At 35.0% G+C, this 18,399-nt stretch overlaps 1 protein-coding gene across 4 annotated transcripts in view; it reads right to left on the bottom strand.

The window, feature by feature from the left end:
* LOC150101039 (uncharacterized) overlaps window positions 1–18,399 on the bottom strand; it is a 592,625-nt gene that overhangs the window by 403,325 nt on the left and 170,901 nt on the right. For all 4 annotated transcript variants that reach the window (XM_090401634.1, XM_090401633.1, XM_090401632.1 and 1 more), the window contains exons 7-8: window positions 16,987–17,021; window positions 5,874–5,970 (exon numbers count right to left, since the gene is read on the bottom strand). In XM_090401634.1, the coding sequence (XP_090257760.1) occupies window positions 5,874–5,970; window positions 16,987–17,021 (132 nt within the window). The remainder of the gene's footprint in view (window positions 1–5,873; window positions 5,971–16,986; window positions 17,022–18,399) is intronic.

The following is an 18,399-nucleotide window of genomic DNA, read 5'->3' as shown; positions in this document are numbered from 1 at the left end:
TTTGATTTCTTGCTTTTGAAAAGAATGAGGAGATATTGGAAAAGGTCCAGAGATGATTGACTAAGGATACTTTCTGGTCTCTGGAATGTTGAGTATGAAGACAGGGTGAGGAAATGTGAATATTGCAGAGACTAGTGGATAGGAGGGATAAGATTGAGATATATAAGTTATTAAGGAATTATTGTCATTCATGGAAACTGTATAAGAGCATGTGAGCAAGGGGATGAGGAGCAGATTTTTTGCATGGAGAGTAGCAGATAATTGCAATGAATTGCCTGAGAGTGTTGTAAATGTGAAGACAGGGAATATATTTAAAACATGATATGATAAACTGTGTGTGTAATAGTGGAACCTCTCATGATGAGTCACTTGCCTCCATGGAGGACTGATGATGATGATAATAATAACCCAGTGTACATAATTAATATTACTTTATTAATAGTTTATTACTATATCTTCCAAATTAATAAGTTATATGCCTGGTCTCCAGTATTGTCAGATCTTACATTTTAGTATTTCACAAATTATTAACATCTTTTTAAGTAATTCACTATGAGTTTATTTATATTAACTTAATTTTACCAGGTTTTTAACTCATAGTCATTTATTATTAACACTAGATGGTTTTCTTGACATGTTTAACTGTCTTTATGGCTGACAGCCTTTTCAGGAATTGTGTCAATGTCTCACTGTCAAGACAATACATCTACAAGTTAAAACCTGGTTATTTATTAGGTTAATATAAACCTACTTATGGTGAATTACATAAAAATGTGTCATCTTCAGAGGGAGATGTTAACTTCCTGAATATACTGCCAGCCGTACTGGCCATGAAACATGTCAAAGAAATACATCTAGTGCTAATAAAAAAAAACATCTATGAGTTAAAACCTAGTTATCTGAATCTCTGTCTTTCCCACAGTCACCTAATGCCATCATATCATCTTATATTACTGTGATAATTCATTCGTGAATGCTAAAAATTAAAGTTTTTCCATTCTAATATCTTCATTTTTATTATAATATAATCTGTTTGCTCACATCAGTTCACAATTTGAATTTTAATTTAAGCAGAAAAGGAAACTGAACATTTTGATGAAAGTAAGTTGGAACATGTGGGTGAAGAATACATCTGAGATAATCAGAGATGCCACTTACCACATATATCCAAGAGCAGATATATGTGGTAAGTGGCAATAAAGGTGATTGGGAAATCACAACCAACAAGTGGCTTAGATAGGGCTGTTATAGACCTAAAAATGAACTGCTGTGTTTGTTTACAAATCCCAGAAGTATCAGAAATCAGGGAGATGAAATGGTTTCACTGATTGAGTTCATCTGCCCCAAAATCAGTGGAATAGTGAAACATGGTTGAATGAAGATGATATCCTAACAGGAATAAAAATAGAAGGATTCAGTATTTTTCACAAGGATAGAAAGAACAAGAAGGGATGGGGAAGTTCTGCTGATGATGATAGCATGTGAATTATGTACACATAAGATAGACATGAAAGAGGGAAATAGCGACATGGTTATGAGACAGTGTAGTGTAAAGTGGAGGTCGACAGGAAGACATATATAGTTGGATGTTGCTACAGGCTAGGGAATGTGGAGGTGGTAATGAAGAAATGTATAAACAACTTAGATTAGTAAATAAAGGAAGAGTAATTATTATGGTGGTATAGACTGGAATGAAGAGATGGCATTTGGGAATAAGGAAAATGAATTTGAGTTCTTCAGAGATAACTATCTCAGGCAGTGTGTGTGTGTGTAAAGGAGGCATGTGAGGATCAAGAGTTTTAGATATGATCATTTCATCACAAGATGTAATTGTAAGTGGGGTTTCACACTTTCCTTCAGGTTGATGAAAGGCTGGCTATATGCAGACTACTGTGAGAAAAGAATATGGATATATGCAAGTGCAAGACTGGTGATTATGACAAGATTAGGAGATAGCTTGGAGCTATAGTATAGAATGAGGAGTTCAGCAGTAAGAAATAAATACTGCTTGGGAACTGACAAAGAAATAATAACAGCATCAATGTGTAAATGTATTCCAAAGGCCAAAAGGCTGAATAAGGTAGGGATAAAATGGATAAATGTGGAGCTTAAGCATGAAATCTTGAAAAAGAAGATACTTTGGAGGAAGTACATGATGAATAATGGTATAATCCAGAGGTCGGTAATGCAGTGCCTGTGGGCGCCATGCTGCCCACAGTGAATTTTTTAGTGCACCCACAGAAAAATTATTGTAAATTGCTTCGAAGCTCGCAGCAGTAATTTTGCAGTGTAGATTGCAGTATATCTGAGAGATACATTCATTACTAGTATGTGCTAAAATGCAAGAAAACATAAAGGAAAAACACTGCAAATATAATACACGATGGTACGTCCAGAGTTTCGTGCCGAATATATAGAAACTAAAAGTTTAGGCAGATGCAAGCATAAGTAGTGCCTTATGGGCAACTCGTAGTAAAGGTGGAGCAAGCTCCAGACTTCTCTCCTTAGTATTTTTCATAAATGTAAAGCACATCTTGCAGAAGTCAGCAACCTTTTTAATATGAAGACAGCAATATAAATTTTGAAAATTACGGAGGGCTCATGACTCAGGCATTTTTTCTCTCATTTCAGGCTTAGAAATTCTTTGATTAGTTGTTTTTAAGAAAAATAAGATTTCAAATTTTAACATTAATTATTTATCTCGCTTTTACAACATATTTTTGTCGCATATGAACGAATATAAAATACCATAAAAATAAAAAATGAATACAAAAAGAATATTCATGTTACCAATTAGCATGTATCTGTCAGATCAGATGTGAGCCTTGCTTTATCAATCATAATGGCAAATGTATTTGTTTATTATGCAATAATAGTGTGGCTATTTCTAAAAAAAGTAATATAGAAAGGTATTTCAAAACCATTCATGCCAATTGTAATTTTAAGTTTAATTATTTAAATCGGGAGCAGTTGGCAACACAGCGCTGCGAGCGTCATCGCACCCTTCATATTACAAACGTTGCCAAACACTGCCTTAGACGATAGAAATATAAGATCTGGTAATGTTGGAGTCTTGACAAGTAACAGACTGATTTGGAGGAAAATTGTAGATAGGAAGTTAGTAATGATATAATTTTTCATGTAGTACTATCATATCCTGTACACCCCCTTGAGGGTACATGGCAGGAATTTGATGATGATAAAAATATTCAGTGCTGAAAATAAAAAAAAACTTAAAAAAATTTCACCATACATAAAAATAAGAATAACTTGATTTTTGCATGGTGTCTGTAAATCAATATGGGTTTGTTAAATGAGTCTTGTTTTAGAAATTTATTTATATTTTGTAATGTTACCAATTGTTCTACACTGCTTAGAAAGAAGTCAACCTTGGAAAACGATGTGAGGAACAAACAGCCATGGCACTCACCTTAATAAGATGTAGGACCTCCTTTCGCTGCAATCACTGCAGCAATCCTACGGGGCATAATTTCCACAAGCGCATGATAGCAATCAGTGGGAATTTTGGACCATTTTTCCTGTAGGCATGTAATGAGGTCCTGGACTGGTTGTGGGGTGGATGTCCTTTGACCTCACCCAACACTCTAGTTCATCCCATATATGTATAATAGGGCCAAGATCAGAATTCTGTGGAGGATAGTCAAGTGTGATGACATTCATGTCCACAAACCACACAGTTACAGCAGCAGCCTTATGAAATGGTGCATTGTCCTGCTGAAAGAAACAATGGTTCAATTCTGAAGAAACACCTCAAAATAGGAAGCATTTTATTGTCCAGAATGTTCAGATATATCCTGGAATTCAATGTTCATCACACCACAAACAGAAGTCAGTGAGGCCAAACCAGGAAAAACAGGACACCATACCATCACACCACCACCACAACCTCTGAATTTCATAGTTGGGATTATGCAATCTGGTAAGAGACATTCACCGGGCATCCACCACACCCATACCAGTCATTCTGCTTGGTAGAGGGAGTAGCGCGATTCATTGCTCCATAACATAATTTTCCAAGGTTCCATATCCCACTGTACATGTTCTTTGCACCACTGAAGATGCTGTATGTTGGTTCAGGTAATGTGGGGCCTGCATATTGTGGTCCTACAATGGAACCCCACATTTTGAGCTTTGGTTCTGAATGTTTTTATGCAGATTCGTGTTCCAGTCGATGACCAGAAGTCTCCATTCAATGTGTCAGCCAGCTGTTTTACATATTATCCTTCATAGCAACTTATTAAGGATAATATATAAAAATATATGTTGCAGAGTGTAAAACTGTGCCTGCTTAGAATGTAGAGGTAGAATGATGTGTACTGTATTACTGCTGATATGCTTTTAGACATGGCGGAAATGTGATACCACCACCACCATCGTGCTGATTGAAAGCTTGAACTCGTTTGTTTGCAATATTTCAGTATTTGGTCTCTAAAGCATAGTTTCTGAATTATTAGTTGACCCACAGTATTAACATGCTATAGGTTTACAACCTTCTGTGAATAGGATTCACATTGAGAAAAATGACATGATTCTGTACATATAACTTACTGATTCATACCACATACTACCCAGTTTCTTTTTCACTCTCTAGCCCTTTCTTAAAATTAAAAATCACCTTTTAAGTTTTCCAATCATGAAAATACTGCCACCTCAGTCACAAATCAAGAGAATTGGCTATATCTGTTATGTCCATCATACAAGATTTCCCTTGTAATTAGGGGTGCAATTTTCATTTATCACAAAATGAGAATTGTTGTTCAGAGGAATCTCTAGTTCTCTTCTTTACTTGTCACATTTTACAATTAATTCTATCTCTCCTACAATTACTTAACATAACATGTCAAAAGTTCTGGTGCAGTTTATGAAACATTGACAGGTTTTAGCTTTTATTCTGTAGTCATATAATTACATTTTGTCTCATTCTGCCACAATATACAGTTTGAAAGGAAATCAAATGCAATATGACTTGATAAGTTGTAATAGATATCCAAAATACTAATTGTCATTAAATTCTATCTAGCAAGTGCAGAAATATCACTGTCGGCGTGAACCATTTTGCCAATATAAACAACCTAATTGAAATTAAAATTGAGCCACTTGAATATATTCCTGTACATCCTAAATACCAAAATGTATATTAAATTCCATCAAGCCAGAACCAAGTTATTTCTATATATATAAAATTTTGAGATCACTTGCCTCTGGAAGTGGTCCAACTGAACAAAACCTGAGATAACCTGAGACAACTTTTATAAGGATGTTGGGTACTGATTGCTGACTTTTGTAAGGATTCCAAATACCAGAATGCCAAGTGGTGGCCTGAGTAGAGAGCATATCCTATTTCCAACCAACAAGCTCTAGGTTTGAATCCCCACTACAGGTGTTGGTGAAATTTATTTAGATAAGAGATGTATTTCACTAACAAATACAGAACCTAAAGTGGATTAAAAAAACTTCTCTATTTGGTTTCTAGAGTAGGTTTCCAGAATATGTAACCCTTGGCCCACCCACAGCACTAATAATCACATTATACGTTTAAAATCTATTGTGGAAGGAAATCAGATGAAAAGTTCTATATAATCCATCAAGCCAGAATTTAAAAATAAAAAGTATAACATACAGATGGACAGACAAAAAAGAATCTCATAAGGAATTAAGTATTTTGGAAGGTTATCTTTAAATAAAATAAAAATCAAAAATAAAGCTTAAATAATAATTTCATCATTACCAGAATTATTTTCAAATTCACCACCACTAAAGATCTGTAATTCATTAGCAATTACTATATAATAACAAAGGCAAAAATCCTACGAAGATTGAAAATCAAAATAAAAAAGGATGATAATACTTACTCCCTGAAGAGTACTGCCCTGTTGAGGGGATATTAGTGATGGATAATTTGCTGGTATGATGTGGCAAGCTTAATTTTTTGCCTGAAATATCTACTCTCTGAAATTTTAATGAAACAAAAGGTTCATTGAAATAATGAGTATTTTACTTAAGAATATTAATATAATCATATAAAGCTTATTTTAAATAATTAAAACAATACAGTGACACAGGTGAATGTGTAACTTTGGAGTACTTCATGATACTAATTTGGCAGAAGAAAAATATTTTCTAGCAACCCCCCACTATATTTTTTTCTCAACCAGTTTCCAAGTTAGTTTAGCCCAGGCAAGTCTGGTTTTTAACCAAGTAACCTAGAAAAATAGAAATGACACCCTCTCGCCCACTGATTTCTAAAATAAATAATAAAGAGTCTTGAGCAGGATAAAATTGAATTTAATATTGAAAAGAATAACATGTAAGAAAGTTTTAAAGCGAATAAAAGTTGAGCAGCTCTCAGATGTGAACTGTAGACTAAAATACACAAAGATTATTGAAGAAAAAATGAAAGAGTTTGAGAACAGGAATCAAACCTTGGAGATTCAGTGGCAAACTCTGAAGAAAACATTGATTGATTCTGCCAGAGAGGCATGTGGTGAGGTTGTCTGTAAGGATAAAAAAATCAGAACTCCCTGGTGGACACAGGAAGTTAAACAGGCAGTGAAGGAAAAGAAGAAAGCATATCAAAAGTTCCTGTCAAATAAGTCAGCTTGTGCTCTTAGAGAATATAGAGACAAATGCAAGAATGCTAAACACTGTGTAAAACTAGCTAAACAAAAGTCATGGGAGGACTTTGGCAAGAATATAGAAAATAAATATCAAGAAGGTGGCAAAATATTCTGGAGGTTGTTAAAGAAGCTTAAGAATGGAGGAAAGAGTGCTGTAAAAGGAATTAGAGATGATAAAGGTGACATGAAAACAGGAGAAAAAGATATCCTTGAAGCATGGAGTAATTACTTTGAAAAACTGCTAAATGAAACAAGCAGTGATGACAGCACAGTGGTAAAAAACACTGACCAGGCATGCATTCAGGAATACATATCCATACTTGAAGTAGAAAAAGCCATCAAAGGCTTGAAATGTGGAAAGGCAGCAGGAGTAGATGATATTCGACCAGAAGTGCTGAAGTATGGTGGTATAAGAGTCTTACAGTGGCTGCACTGCATAGTTCAGAAAGCCTGGACAGAGGGACGAATTCCCGATGATTGGAGTAGAGCTCTCATAGTACCCATATATAAAAAGGGAAATAAAACTGCATGTGAGAATTACAGAGGTATTTCCCTACTGAGTGTTCCTGGCAAGATCTATGCAAGTATACTTGAGAAACGGTTGAGAACTGTGGAAGAAAAGCTTGGTGAAGAACAAGCTGGATTCAGGCCAAATAGAGGCTGTCAGGATCAGATCTTCACTTTACGACAAATAGTCGAGAAAGCATGGGAATATAACAAAGATCTGTATTTAAGTTATGTTGATTTGGAAAAGGCATATGACAAGGTGCCAAGAGAGAAGCTATTCAACACGCTGCAGTTATATGGTGTCAATGGGGCATTATATCAAGCAATACTTAGTCTTTATTTGAGTTGTAAGTCAGCAGTTAGAATTGAAGGAAGTACAGGAACATGGTTTAATGTTAAATCTGGTGTGAGACAAGGATGTACATTATCCCCTCTGTTATTCATTATCTATATGGATCACATTATGAAAGAAAGTGGTATTAAACATGACATCAAAATTGGAGAGGTTAATGTCAGCTCTTTGCTTTATGCAGACGATGTTATACTTCTAAATAAATCTGCTACAAGTCTGCAAGATTCTCTGACTAAATTGAATAGCTGTTGTAATAGATATGGTATGAAGGTCAGCAATAAAAAGACAAAGACAATGAAAATAGGCAGAATCATTGAAAATGTCAACTGTGTTTTGAATGGAGAACCTGTGGAACAAGTAAAACATTTCAGCTATTTAGGCACGATTTTTACTGAAGATGGTAAATTAAATATAGAAATAGACAACAGAATCAACAAAGCTGGTATGGTAGGAAGTCAATTGAATAAATTCATATGGAATAAGAGAGAAATTAGTCGGAACACTAAATTAGCTGTATACAAGACAGTGTTCAAACCAGTTTTAACTTATGGATCTGAGAGCTGGGTCAGAAGTAAAACACTTGACCAAAGACTAGAGACCACAGCCACAGATATGAGAGTCCTGAGAAAGATTATAGGCGTGAACAGATGGCATCAATGGCAATATCATATTAAAAACGAGGATATTAAGAAAGAACTTGACATTGTCAGCATCCAGGAATGTGTTAGCAGAGCTAATCTCAGGTGGTATGGTCACTTAAACAGAATGGGTGAGGAAAGATTAGCAAAACAAGAGTTCTCTGCCAGGTTGGCAGCACCATTCAACCATTGCACTAATGATATCAAGGAACAGAATAATAGGAAAACATATCCCAAAAAATACTGTTCAAATTAGACCCAAAAACGTTTCCTGGCCCCGATGGCATTCCACCAATTGTTCTGAAAGTATGCGCTCCAGACTGACCCCTATCCTATGTCACCTATATATACTCTCCTACTCCACAAACTGGAAAATTGGCCTATATTCAGCACATCCCCAAAAAGGGTGAAAAGTCACTACCATCCAATTACCATCCTATCTCGCTTACCTCAGTCCTGTCAAAGGTAATGGAAAAAATCACCAATTCATAACTCCTACACCATCTTGAAGATACTCACCAAGTTAATGACTGCCAGTATGGATTCCACCACTGCCAATCATCAGGAGATCTACTCACATATGTCACCCTTCTCTGGACGAAGGCTATGGAGAGGTTTGGCGAATCTCAAGTGGTTGCACTAGATATCTCCAAAGCCTTTGACCAGGTCTGGCACAAAGGCCTACTAGACAAACTACCATCATTCGGTCTGACCAAGCGCTTCTGTAGGTGGATCACCAGTTTTCTGTCTGGATGCACACTCTGTGTGATGGTGGACAACTCCCAATCCTCTCACCACTCAATTAAGGCTTAGGTCCCACAAGGTTCTGTCCTCTCACCAACCCTCTTCCTGCTATATATCAATGACCTACTGCAATTGACCTCCAATCCAATACACAGTTTTGCAGACGACAGCACACTACACTCTTCGCTTGCATTTGATAAGCCTTACCCTACACAACTCACCTCAAGAACATCAACCACCACGACCCTCAACTCCGATCTCCAAGCCCTCCTCTGATGGGGTTCAGATCGCATAAATTTCAATGCCAATAAAAACCAGTTCTGTACTATTTTGCATTAAAAAGAATGATTTTTTCCCAACATCCTTTTTATCATTATCAATTTCCTGACATGTACCCTCAAGGGGTGTACAGGATATGATAGTACTACATGAAAAATTTACGTCATTACCAACTATCTATCTACAATTTTCCTCCAAATCAGTCTGTTACTTGTCAAGACTCCAACATTATCAGATTTTATATATCTATCTTCTAAGGCGATTTGTACCATATCAATCCACCTATATTTTGGTCTTCCTCTAGGTCGTCTCTGCTAACGCATTCCTTGATGCTGACAATTTCAAGTTCTTTCCTAATATCCTCATTTTTAATATGATATTACCATTGATGCATCTGTTCATGGCACTAATCTTTCTCAGGACTCTCATATCTGCAGTCTCTAGTCGTTGGTCAAGTGTTTTACTTCTGACCCAGCTCTCAGATCCATAAGTTAAAACTGGTTTGAACAATGTCTTGTATACAGCTAATTTAGTGTGTTCCGACTAATTTCTCTCTTATTCCATATGAATTTATTCAATTGACTTCCTACCATACCAGCTTTGTTGATTCTGTTGTCTATTTCCATATTTTATTTACAATCTTCACTAAAAATCATGCCTAAGTAGCTGAAATGTTTCTCTTGTTCCACAGGTTCCCCGTTCAAAACACAGTTGACATTTTCAACAATTCTACCTATTTTCATTGTCTTTGTCTTTTTAATGCTGACCTTCATACCATATCTATTACAAGAGTTATTCAATTTAGTCAGGGAATCTTGCAAACTTGTAGCGGATTTATTTAGAAGTATAACATCATCTGCATAAAGCAAAGAGCTGACATTAACATCTCCAATTCTGATATCATGTTTAATATCACTTTCCTTCATAATGTGATCCATATAGATAATGAATAAACAGAGGTGGTAATGTACATCCTTGTCTCACACCAGATTTAACATTAAACCATGTTCCTGTACTTCTTTCAATTCTAACTGCTGAATTACAACTCAAATAAAGACTAAGTATTGCTTGATATAATGCCCCAGTGACACCATATAACTGTAGCGTTTTGAATAGCTTCTCTCTTGGTACCTTGTCATATGCCTTTTCCAGATCGATGAAACTTAAATACTGATCTTTGTTATATTCCCATGATTTTTCAACTATTTGTTGTAAAGTGAAGATCTGATCCTGACAGTCTCTATTTGGCCTGAATCCATCTTGTTCTTCAGCAAGCTTTTCTTTCACAATTCTTCTCAACCATTCCTCAAGTTTACTCGCATAGATCTTGCCAGGAACACTCAGTAGGGAATTACTTCTATAATTCTCACATTCAGTTTTATTTCCCTTTTTATATATGGGTACTATTGGAGCTCAACTCCAATCATTGGGAATTCGTCCCTCTGTCCAGCCTTTCTGAACTATGCACTGTAAGACTTTTATAATACCATACTTCAGTATTTCTGGTCGAATATTCCTGCTGCCTTTCCACATTTCAAGCCTTTGATGGCTTTTTCTACTTCAAGTATGGATATGTATTCTTGACTGTATGCCTGTTGAGTGTTTTTTACCACTGTTCTATCACTGCTTGTTTCATTTAGCAATTTTTCGAAGTAATTACTCCATACTTCAAGGATATCTTTTTCTCCTGTTTTTATGTCACCTTTATCATCTCTAACTCCTTTTACAGCACTCTTTCCTCCATTCCTAAGCTTCTTCAACAACCTCCAGAATATTTTGCCACCTTCTTGATATTTATTTTCTATATTCTTGCCATAGTCCTCCCATGACTTTTGTTTAGCTAGTTTTACACAATGTTTCGCTTTCTTACATTTGTCTCTGTATTCTCTAAGAGCAAAAGCTGACTTATTTACCAGGAACTTTTGATATACTTTATTCTTTTCCTTCACTGCCTCTTTAACTTCCTCTGTCCACCATTTAGTTCTGGTTTTTCTATCCTTGCATACAACCTCACCACGTGCCTCTCTGGCTGAACCAATCAGGGTTTTCTTCAAGGCTTGCCACTGAATCTCCAAGGTTTGGATCCTGTTCTCAAACTTTTCATCTTTTTTTCAATAATCTTTGTGTATTTTAGTCTACAGTTCACATCTGGGAGCTGCTCAACTTTTATTAGCTTTAAAACTTTCTTACATGTTATTCTTTTCAATATGAAATTCAATTTTATCCTGCTCAAGACTAAATAGTGATTGCTTCCAATTTCAAATCCTCTATACACTCTGGTGTCCTGCACCAGGGAGAAAACATCACTATCAACAATAACATAGTCAATGAGACTTTTCTTATTCCTAGCCTCTTCTCTCCATGTGAATTTGTGCACATTTTTATGTTGGAACATGGTGTTAGTAATAACCAGTCCATGTCCTGAGCAGAAATCCAACAGATATTTGCCATTATTATTAGCTTTGCCCTTTTCTCCAAATTTTCCCAAAATATTTTTGTATGTCTGACAATCATTTCCTACTCTGGTATTTAGATCCCCAACAAGGACCAATTTTTCCTTTTTCATTGTGTCAGTTGCTTTTTCTAAAGCATCAAAGAATCCCTCCACTTCTACCTTAGTAGAACCTTCTGTGGGACCATATGCACAAATAAGTCTCATTGTCCAATTCCCCATTCTGATATTTGCTCACATCGCTCTACTTGAGACTGCCTGCCATTCAAGAAGATTAGCCTCATATTTTGTGTTGAATACTATGGCTACTCCTTCTTTTCCTTGATTGTCATTTCTTGAGTATAACATTTTGTATTTATTGCTCAAAAAGATCTCACCAGTTTTTGTCTTTTTTGTTTCAGTCACTCCTATTATGTCGATCTGGTACTCATCTAATTCCTTAGCTAGCTCCATTTCTTTGCCAATCAGGCTTCTTATGTTGATAGCACCCAAATCTCCAAACAGTTTGAGATCTCACTTCTTGGAATCACCCTTACATCGAACCTCTCCTGGCATAAACATATCTCAAACATTCATCCTCAGCCTCAAAAAAACAGGATTTCTCTTTTGCTCAAGATGTTACTTCACCCCTGAAGTTATTAACATTATGCAAGTCACAAATCCACCCAACTATTGAATACTGTTCTCAAGTATGGGGTGGGGGGCCCTCCAAAAAGCTCTCAAAATGCTCGACTCAATACAGAGGAGAGCAATTAGACTTATCAATGATCCATTTCTTACCAACTCCCTTCCCCCCCCCCCTCTTTCACACAGACGTATGGTTTTCTGCAGTATGTATATTCTACAAATATTTCCATGGGAAATGCTCATCGGAAATATCATCAATAATTCCTCCGCTCGGTACTAAACTCATTGGAACACATACAGCTGCTGCACAGCATCCCTTCACAGTTCACCTGGAAACAAACAGAACAAGTTTCTTTTCCTCTTCCTTCATCCCTGCAACTGCTGCACTGTGGAACAGTCTCCCACCTGCTATGTTTCCCAAGGAATACAATTTAAACTCATTCAAATCAAATGTAAGAAATTCTTTCTTTCCCAACCCACCCACCCACACACGGTACTAATGTACTATAGGTTGACCAACCAACCTCCTGTGTATGTGTTCGACATAAAGAATAAAAATAAAAAATTAAAAAAATAAACATCACTTCATTGATTAAGAATGACAGATTCGTGGGTGAATGTTGTAATCCATTTGTGCAAGAAATACAGGAACCGGGATGCATCATCCCATTCAATCTTTTACTGGTATCCAGCACTCCTCGTCTCGAGGATAATTGTCTGATTTTGTTGTACTTGGGTACTAAAATACACACAACTGAAATTCATTGTACTTATGTGTATATTATGTAATTATTATCTGTTTTCCACAACAAATAATAATTTTTTTCAATGAAGCAAAGTGCAGAAGTGTATGCAGATGTGTGTATGTGTGTGTGCACACGCGTGCGTGCATGCATTTCTGTGCAAGGTATGCAAAGCCTTGTTCAGTCTGGTCAGCTAGACCAGTCTGATCATAGTTGGGGCTGTGAATTCATATTCTTCAAGATAGATGTTGGTAGAACTCCAAGTGTGGCCATAATCAGACAAGTTGCAAGAACAAGGGAATTTGTAGAGATTATGATAATGCTATTTACTGTTCCTTATATTTGGGGCACCTCAGAAAAAGTAACCAAAACTTTAAAGAAATATAATCTCAGCACTATTTTTAAATCTCATATGAAGCTGGCTGCCCTTAGTTACTCTAAGGATCAGCTTTCTTCTTTCTCTTTTTCAGGTGTGTACAAATTCCCTTTTTTAGAGACAGAGTTAGCTATCTACACCAATACAGAAAACTTTTCTTAAGACTTCAGGCTTTTAGTCTAATATGTTCCTCTTATTGCATTTTTGTATATGTTATTACAATTTAAATATTGTATCCCAGATGTCTCTGTGATAGAGATGAAATATTTGAACTATTAAACCTGGGCTAAATTATTTCATCATGCTGATTTCAATTAAGATGAGAAACACTAATGGAATAAATGAATAATTCAGTCGATCTTCAGTGTTAATAATAGTTAGTGTTGAAAAATGAGGTGTGACTTGTACAACACTTAATTATCAATTCAAGTCAATGCAGGCTACAGATTATCACACTACTGGAATTCTCTTCAAGATCAGAATCTTTCAAACTTCTGGCACAGTTAACTCAATGTTCTAAATCAGGGTGAAGTGATGTAGTAAGCCCTCTGAAAGTTTCATCTAAAGGCATTCATGTCTGAATCTTCTATTAATTAGCTTGAAGCCTTTCCATCTGCTTTCAACACCAAACTAGAGAGTTGTGAATTTGACATATGTGGCATTGATGTTCATTAATCCTTTTCTGATAACAGATGTTACATTCACAATGTACTTGACACAGTGGATAATAAGATATGAGCGTGTTTGTCCTTGGTAGAAGACAAACATGATAGTCTGTGGAAGAGAGTTTGAAGATATTAGAGAACTAGAACTTTCTAAATATCCTGGAGATTCTGCTAGATCCAAGACAATCTGCAGGTATAATTAGGCTAAATCTTAAAAGTCTAAAATACTGATGGACCTGATGTTCAGGCTGTCACAATGTGGATGCATTCATGCATGCTGAATTCAATGATTTCTGGTCGGTTCATAGTAATCAAATTCTCTGATGATGCCTTCCTGTTGCAGGATTGTTAAACACACAACCCTGCAACAATATCTCCCACAGTTATTAAACCACTAGACTGGGGAAAAGTATTCTCAGAATAAATCAACGTAGACAGAATTGAGATGTTACATCCATGTCTCTCAGAAGAAAAGCTAAACTTCAACAGCACCACTTTGTATACTGATGACAGGAAATGGACAAAAAAAACTGTGTTTAAACTCCATAAAGAAGTATTAGTTTACTTTTTTTTCCCGTGTCTTCAAAACATGACTAATGTTTTGAAAGTTACATTAGATATCACAGAGAAAACTCAGCATTCCTTCTTTATGAGGAAACAGCTTCGAAACAGTTATTTCAAGACTAGCTACTAGATAGTGTTGAAATGAATCTAATATACCATGAAATAGTAAAGCAGAATCTAATAATAATGCTTTAGGAGGAAACTCAGCAAGCACATATATAATCTTGTTACTATTATTCTCTCAAGTGTGCCAGGTGGTACTTTATGAAAGACACTGCCAAGTGATGATATGCAGAAGAGTTGGATGAAATTCTCCATGAATATGGCTTAGAAGAGAATCCTTTAATGCACGTTTCATATCGTGCTTCATACATGCACATATCAATATTATTTAGAGTCTCAAAGGTTATTGAAATCTTGCCAAATAGCAAATTTTTCAACATAATATGTTCTCAATTATGAACCTCAACTTGTTTGTTAAAAACATGATATGGGAGTTCCATTTCAGGTTGTGGTCAATATGGAGGACCAAATACTTTACTGATTTTATTTTTTTGACTAAACTATAGTTATAATTCTGAGTACAGTACAGTACAATTTGTTTCATGTCATTTTATAGTTAAATCATGAATCTAGCTTATCTATTAAGGAGAAATATATGCATTTAGTTTTATCTACATTAATTTTAAGGCCATTATTGCTAAATTGCTTATTTAGCATAAGCATATCATTGATAATCCTGTTTTCTAAATCCTCAAGGGTCATTTTATTCAATATATATTAATGCCATGTCATCGGCAAATGATATCATTTTGCCAAACAGTTTGTACTCACACAGATCATTTAGATATATTACAAACAGGATAGGTCTTAGCACTAAACCTGTGGTACTCCATATTTTATTATTTTCATTGCACTACTGAAGGTCCCATAGCTGATATACTGTTTCCTGTTATTTAAATAAGATTTGAACAAATCATTTGTAATACCTGTAATGCCATATCTACATATTTTCAAAAGGAATAAGTTATGATGCATGCAGTCAAACATTTTAGATATATCGAGAAAAATGGCTGCCATATACATTCCTCTATTTATACCATTATAATTTGTTTTATGAAACTCCAACAGCACTTTGTCCATATTAAGTCTGGATCTAAACCATACTCTTAGGCACATAAAAGGGTATGGAATTTAGGTAGTTATTTAATCGTTTTTTAAAATGATTTCAATGACCTTTGAGACTGTAGATTTTGATATGATATGAATGAATGAATGCTGATATGAATATGTATGAAACATGATTGAAAAAACATGTATTAAGGGATTCTCTTCTAAGCCACATTCATGGAGAATTTCTTCCAACTCTTCTGCATATCATCACTTGGCAGTGTCATTCATAAAGTAGCAGAGAAAAGACAGTCTTTCAATCTATCTTCATCTGTTCAAAATAGTGATAGCTCATTTTTTAGTGTGTGAATTATGCCAATCTTTTGAAGAGAAATGGCAAAGAGATGAAGCATGAAGATGACATCTACACTGGGGATGGGATTGCAGTAAATGTGTAAATGCCACCATCTAGTCTTTTTTGAGATAAGGAAGTTTCATCTTAAATGATGTCTGGAATTCACTCATCTGATCTCTCAATGTACTTGGATTTAACATTTCCAACAATAATCTCCAAACAGGTGACATAATGTGCATCACCTGTGCATTGTTACTATTCTAATGGCTTAAGTTATGATGTTCAGTTTATTTGCCTTTCCCAGTACACATAACTAGTCAGTGGATAATCAGATAGTACACACTACCACTACCAAATGACTATTAAACCAAGTATTTAACAAGTAAAATCATAAAGTGTCATTATAAACAAAAATTACTTGTTTTTCAAGTGCAATAATTATACTATGCTCTGGAAGGTGTCATATAAAAAGGGTTATGTTCATCAATATGTTCAAGGAAAGCTCCAGAAAAAGCATGCATTCCATCGCAGCAATTGAATATGTTCAGCTGAATTATTTACCATCACACTTGACCTTTGCAAAATATAAATAATAATAATAATAATACTCCACTGTTTGTTAAATAAGTAACAATGACATTAACTTGGCCATGGCTTTTGCAGCATCATTAGAAAAAAATATGGCGATTATTCCAAGATGCCCACCACTGATTTAAGTCTGTTTGGTTTATAACCAAGGGCTATCATATAATCAAATTCTTCCAAATGAGACAACAAACCTTTCAAAAAATTTATTCAAAACAAAATAAATACTTATAAAAAATATTTAAGTGCCTAAAATAAATGCATTCTTATAAGCAATCAAAGTAGTGGAATAAATATTTTTTTTTTTTTAATTATATAAAAAGTAATTTCTACATTACACTTTCAGTTCACCTGATTATTATTCTCTTCTGGCAAATCCTTTTCATCTAAAATAAAACACAGAAATCAATTTGTATAATGGACAACTTAATGGGGAATTTAAAAATAAAAATTCAACAAGAAAATTATTGATTTGTTATCTAGCCAATAAACTGAACTAATTTTGCAACTTATTCTTCTTTAATAAGATTATTATAATAATACAGTTATTAAGAATACACATCTGTAGCAAATGAATAAATGATTACAGAATTTGGGTGAAAAGACTAGTTTGATTCCTGATATTTAACTACTAAGAGTTTACAGGTTACTATGATAGTAAAAATAGTAAAACATCATTAATTTTATAATATTATGAGCTTCTTGTTTTCAAATTAATATAGTCTAACCATAAATACCGCTACAACTTGAACAGTGCATAAACCTTTAATCTATCAGTAAATCATTTACATAAATCAGCACTCAATGTTCGAAATGTCATCTCTTTACCTTCATACATGCCCCAAGTGAGGCAACATATCAATGGTGAGATGCACAACATTCAACAGAAACACTGCCATTGCTCGTGCCAAATCCACCGTCAGGCTGGGGATGATGGGTGTCATTTCTTACAAGCTACTCTCTCAACTTCCAGCCTCAATTTGAAGTCCAGTGGATTCAGAATTTGATCAGGATTTCCAGACAGCCAATCAAATGGTGATATGTGGTCGGGCACATTTGCCTCCAACCACTGTTGTGTGGTCCTCCTTGTGTGCAGGGGCTGAGTCCTGTTTGAAGGTCCACTGCCTACCGGTGACCTATATTTACAGAAGCCTATGCAATGATATTTTCTTGTTTTTCTTATACTATTTAATTTTCTACTGATGTTTTTATCATATTTGTATCGAAATGTTTTACCTCTCATCTTTTTTTCCTTATTGTTTTGCAAACCAAAATGGCTAAAAATAAATAAAGTGGAAAATAATTATTAACCAAGCTAAAAATTTCTTCATTACAAGATCTCTGTACTAGACAATAATATCAGAAATGTACTGAAACCATACATGAATTAAATGACGTAGAACAGGAATGGGAAAATCTGACATAAATCCTGACAAAAACAGAAACAGAGAGCTTAGGAATAAAGAATAATGGAATATAAAATAGAGGACTATGAAACTCGGACAAAGAAATAGAAAAGATAACAAAAAAGAGAGTTACCAGAAATGGCTCAATTTCAAGACAACAGAAGCAAAAATAAAATACAATTGTGCAATTGTAAAATGAGAAGTTACAGAAAAACATAGAGAGAAATGCAAGAATTTTTTAACTGAACTAGAAAAGGATATAACTAAGCCACAACCAAAAACCTATAACATAATAAAATGTATGAACAAAGAAATAAAAGAAAAGGTAAAAATACAAACAATAGATTTAGAAAACTGG

Source organism: Typopeltis vanoorti, chromosome 12 (assembly GCF_054136105.1).
Source record: "Typopeltis vanoorti isolate ZY-2024b chromosome 12, IOZ_Tvanoo_1.0, whole genome shotgun sequence".
Lineage (NCBI taxonomy): Eukaryota > Metazoa > Arthropoda > Arachnida > Uropygi > Thelyphonidae > Typopeltis > Typopeltis vanoorti.
This window is presented reverse-complemented; position numbering and strand designations above follow the sequence as displayed.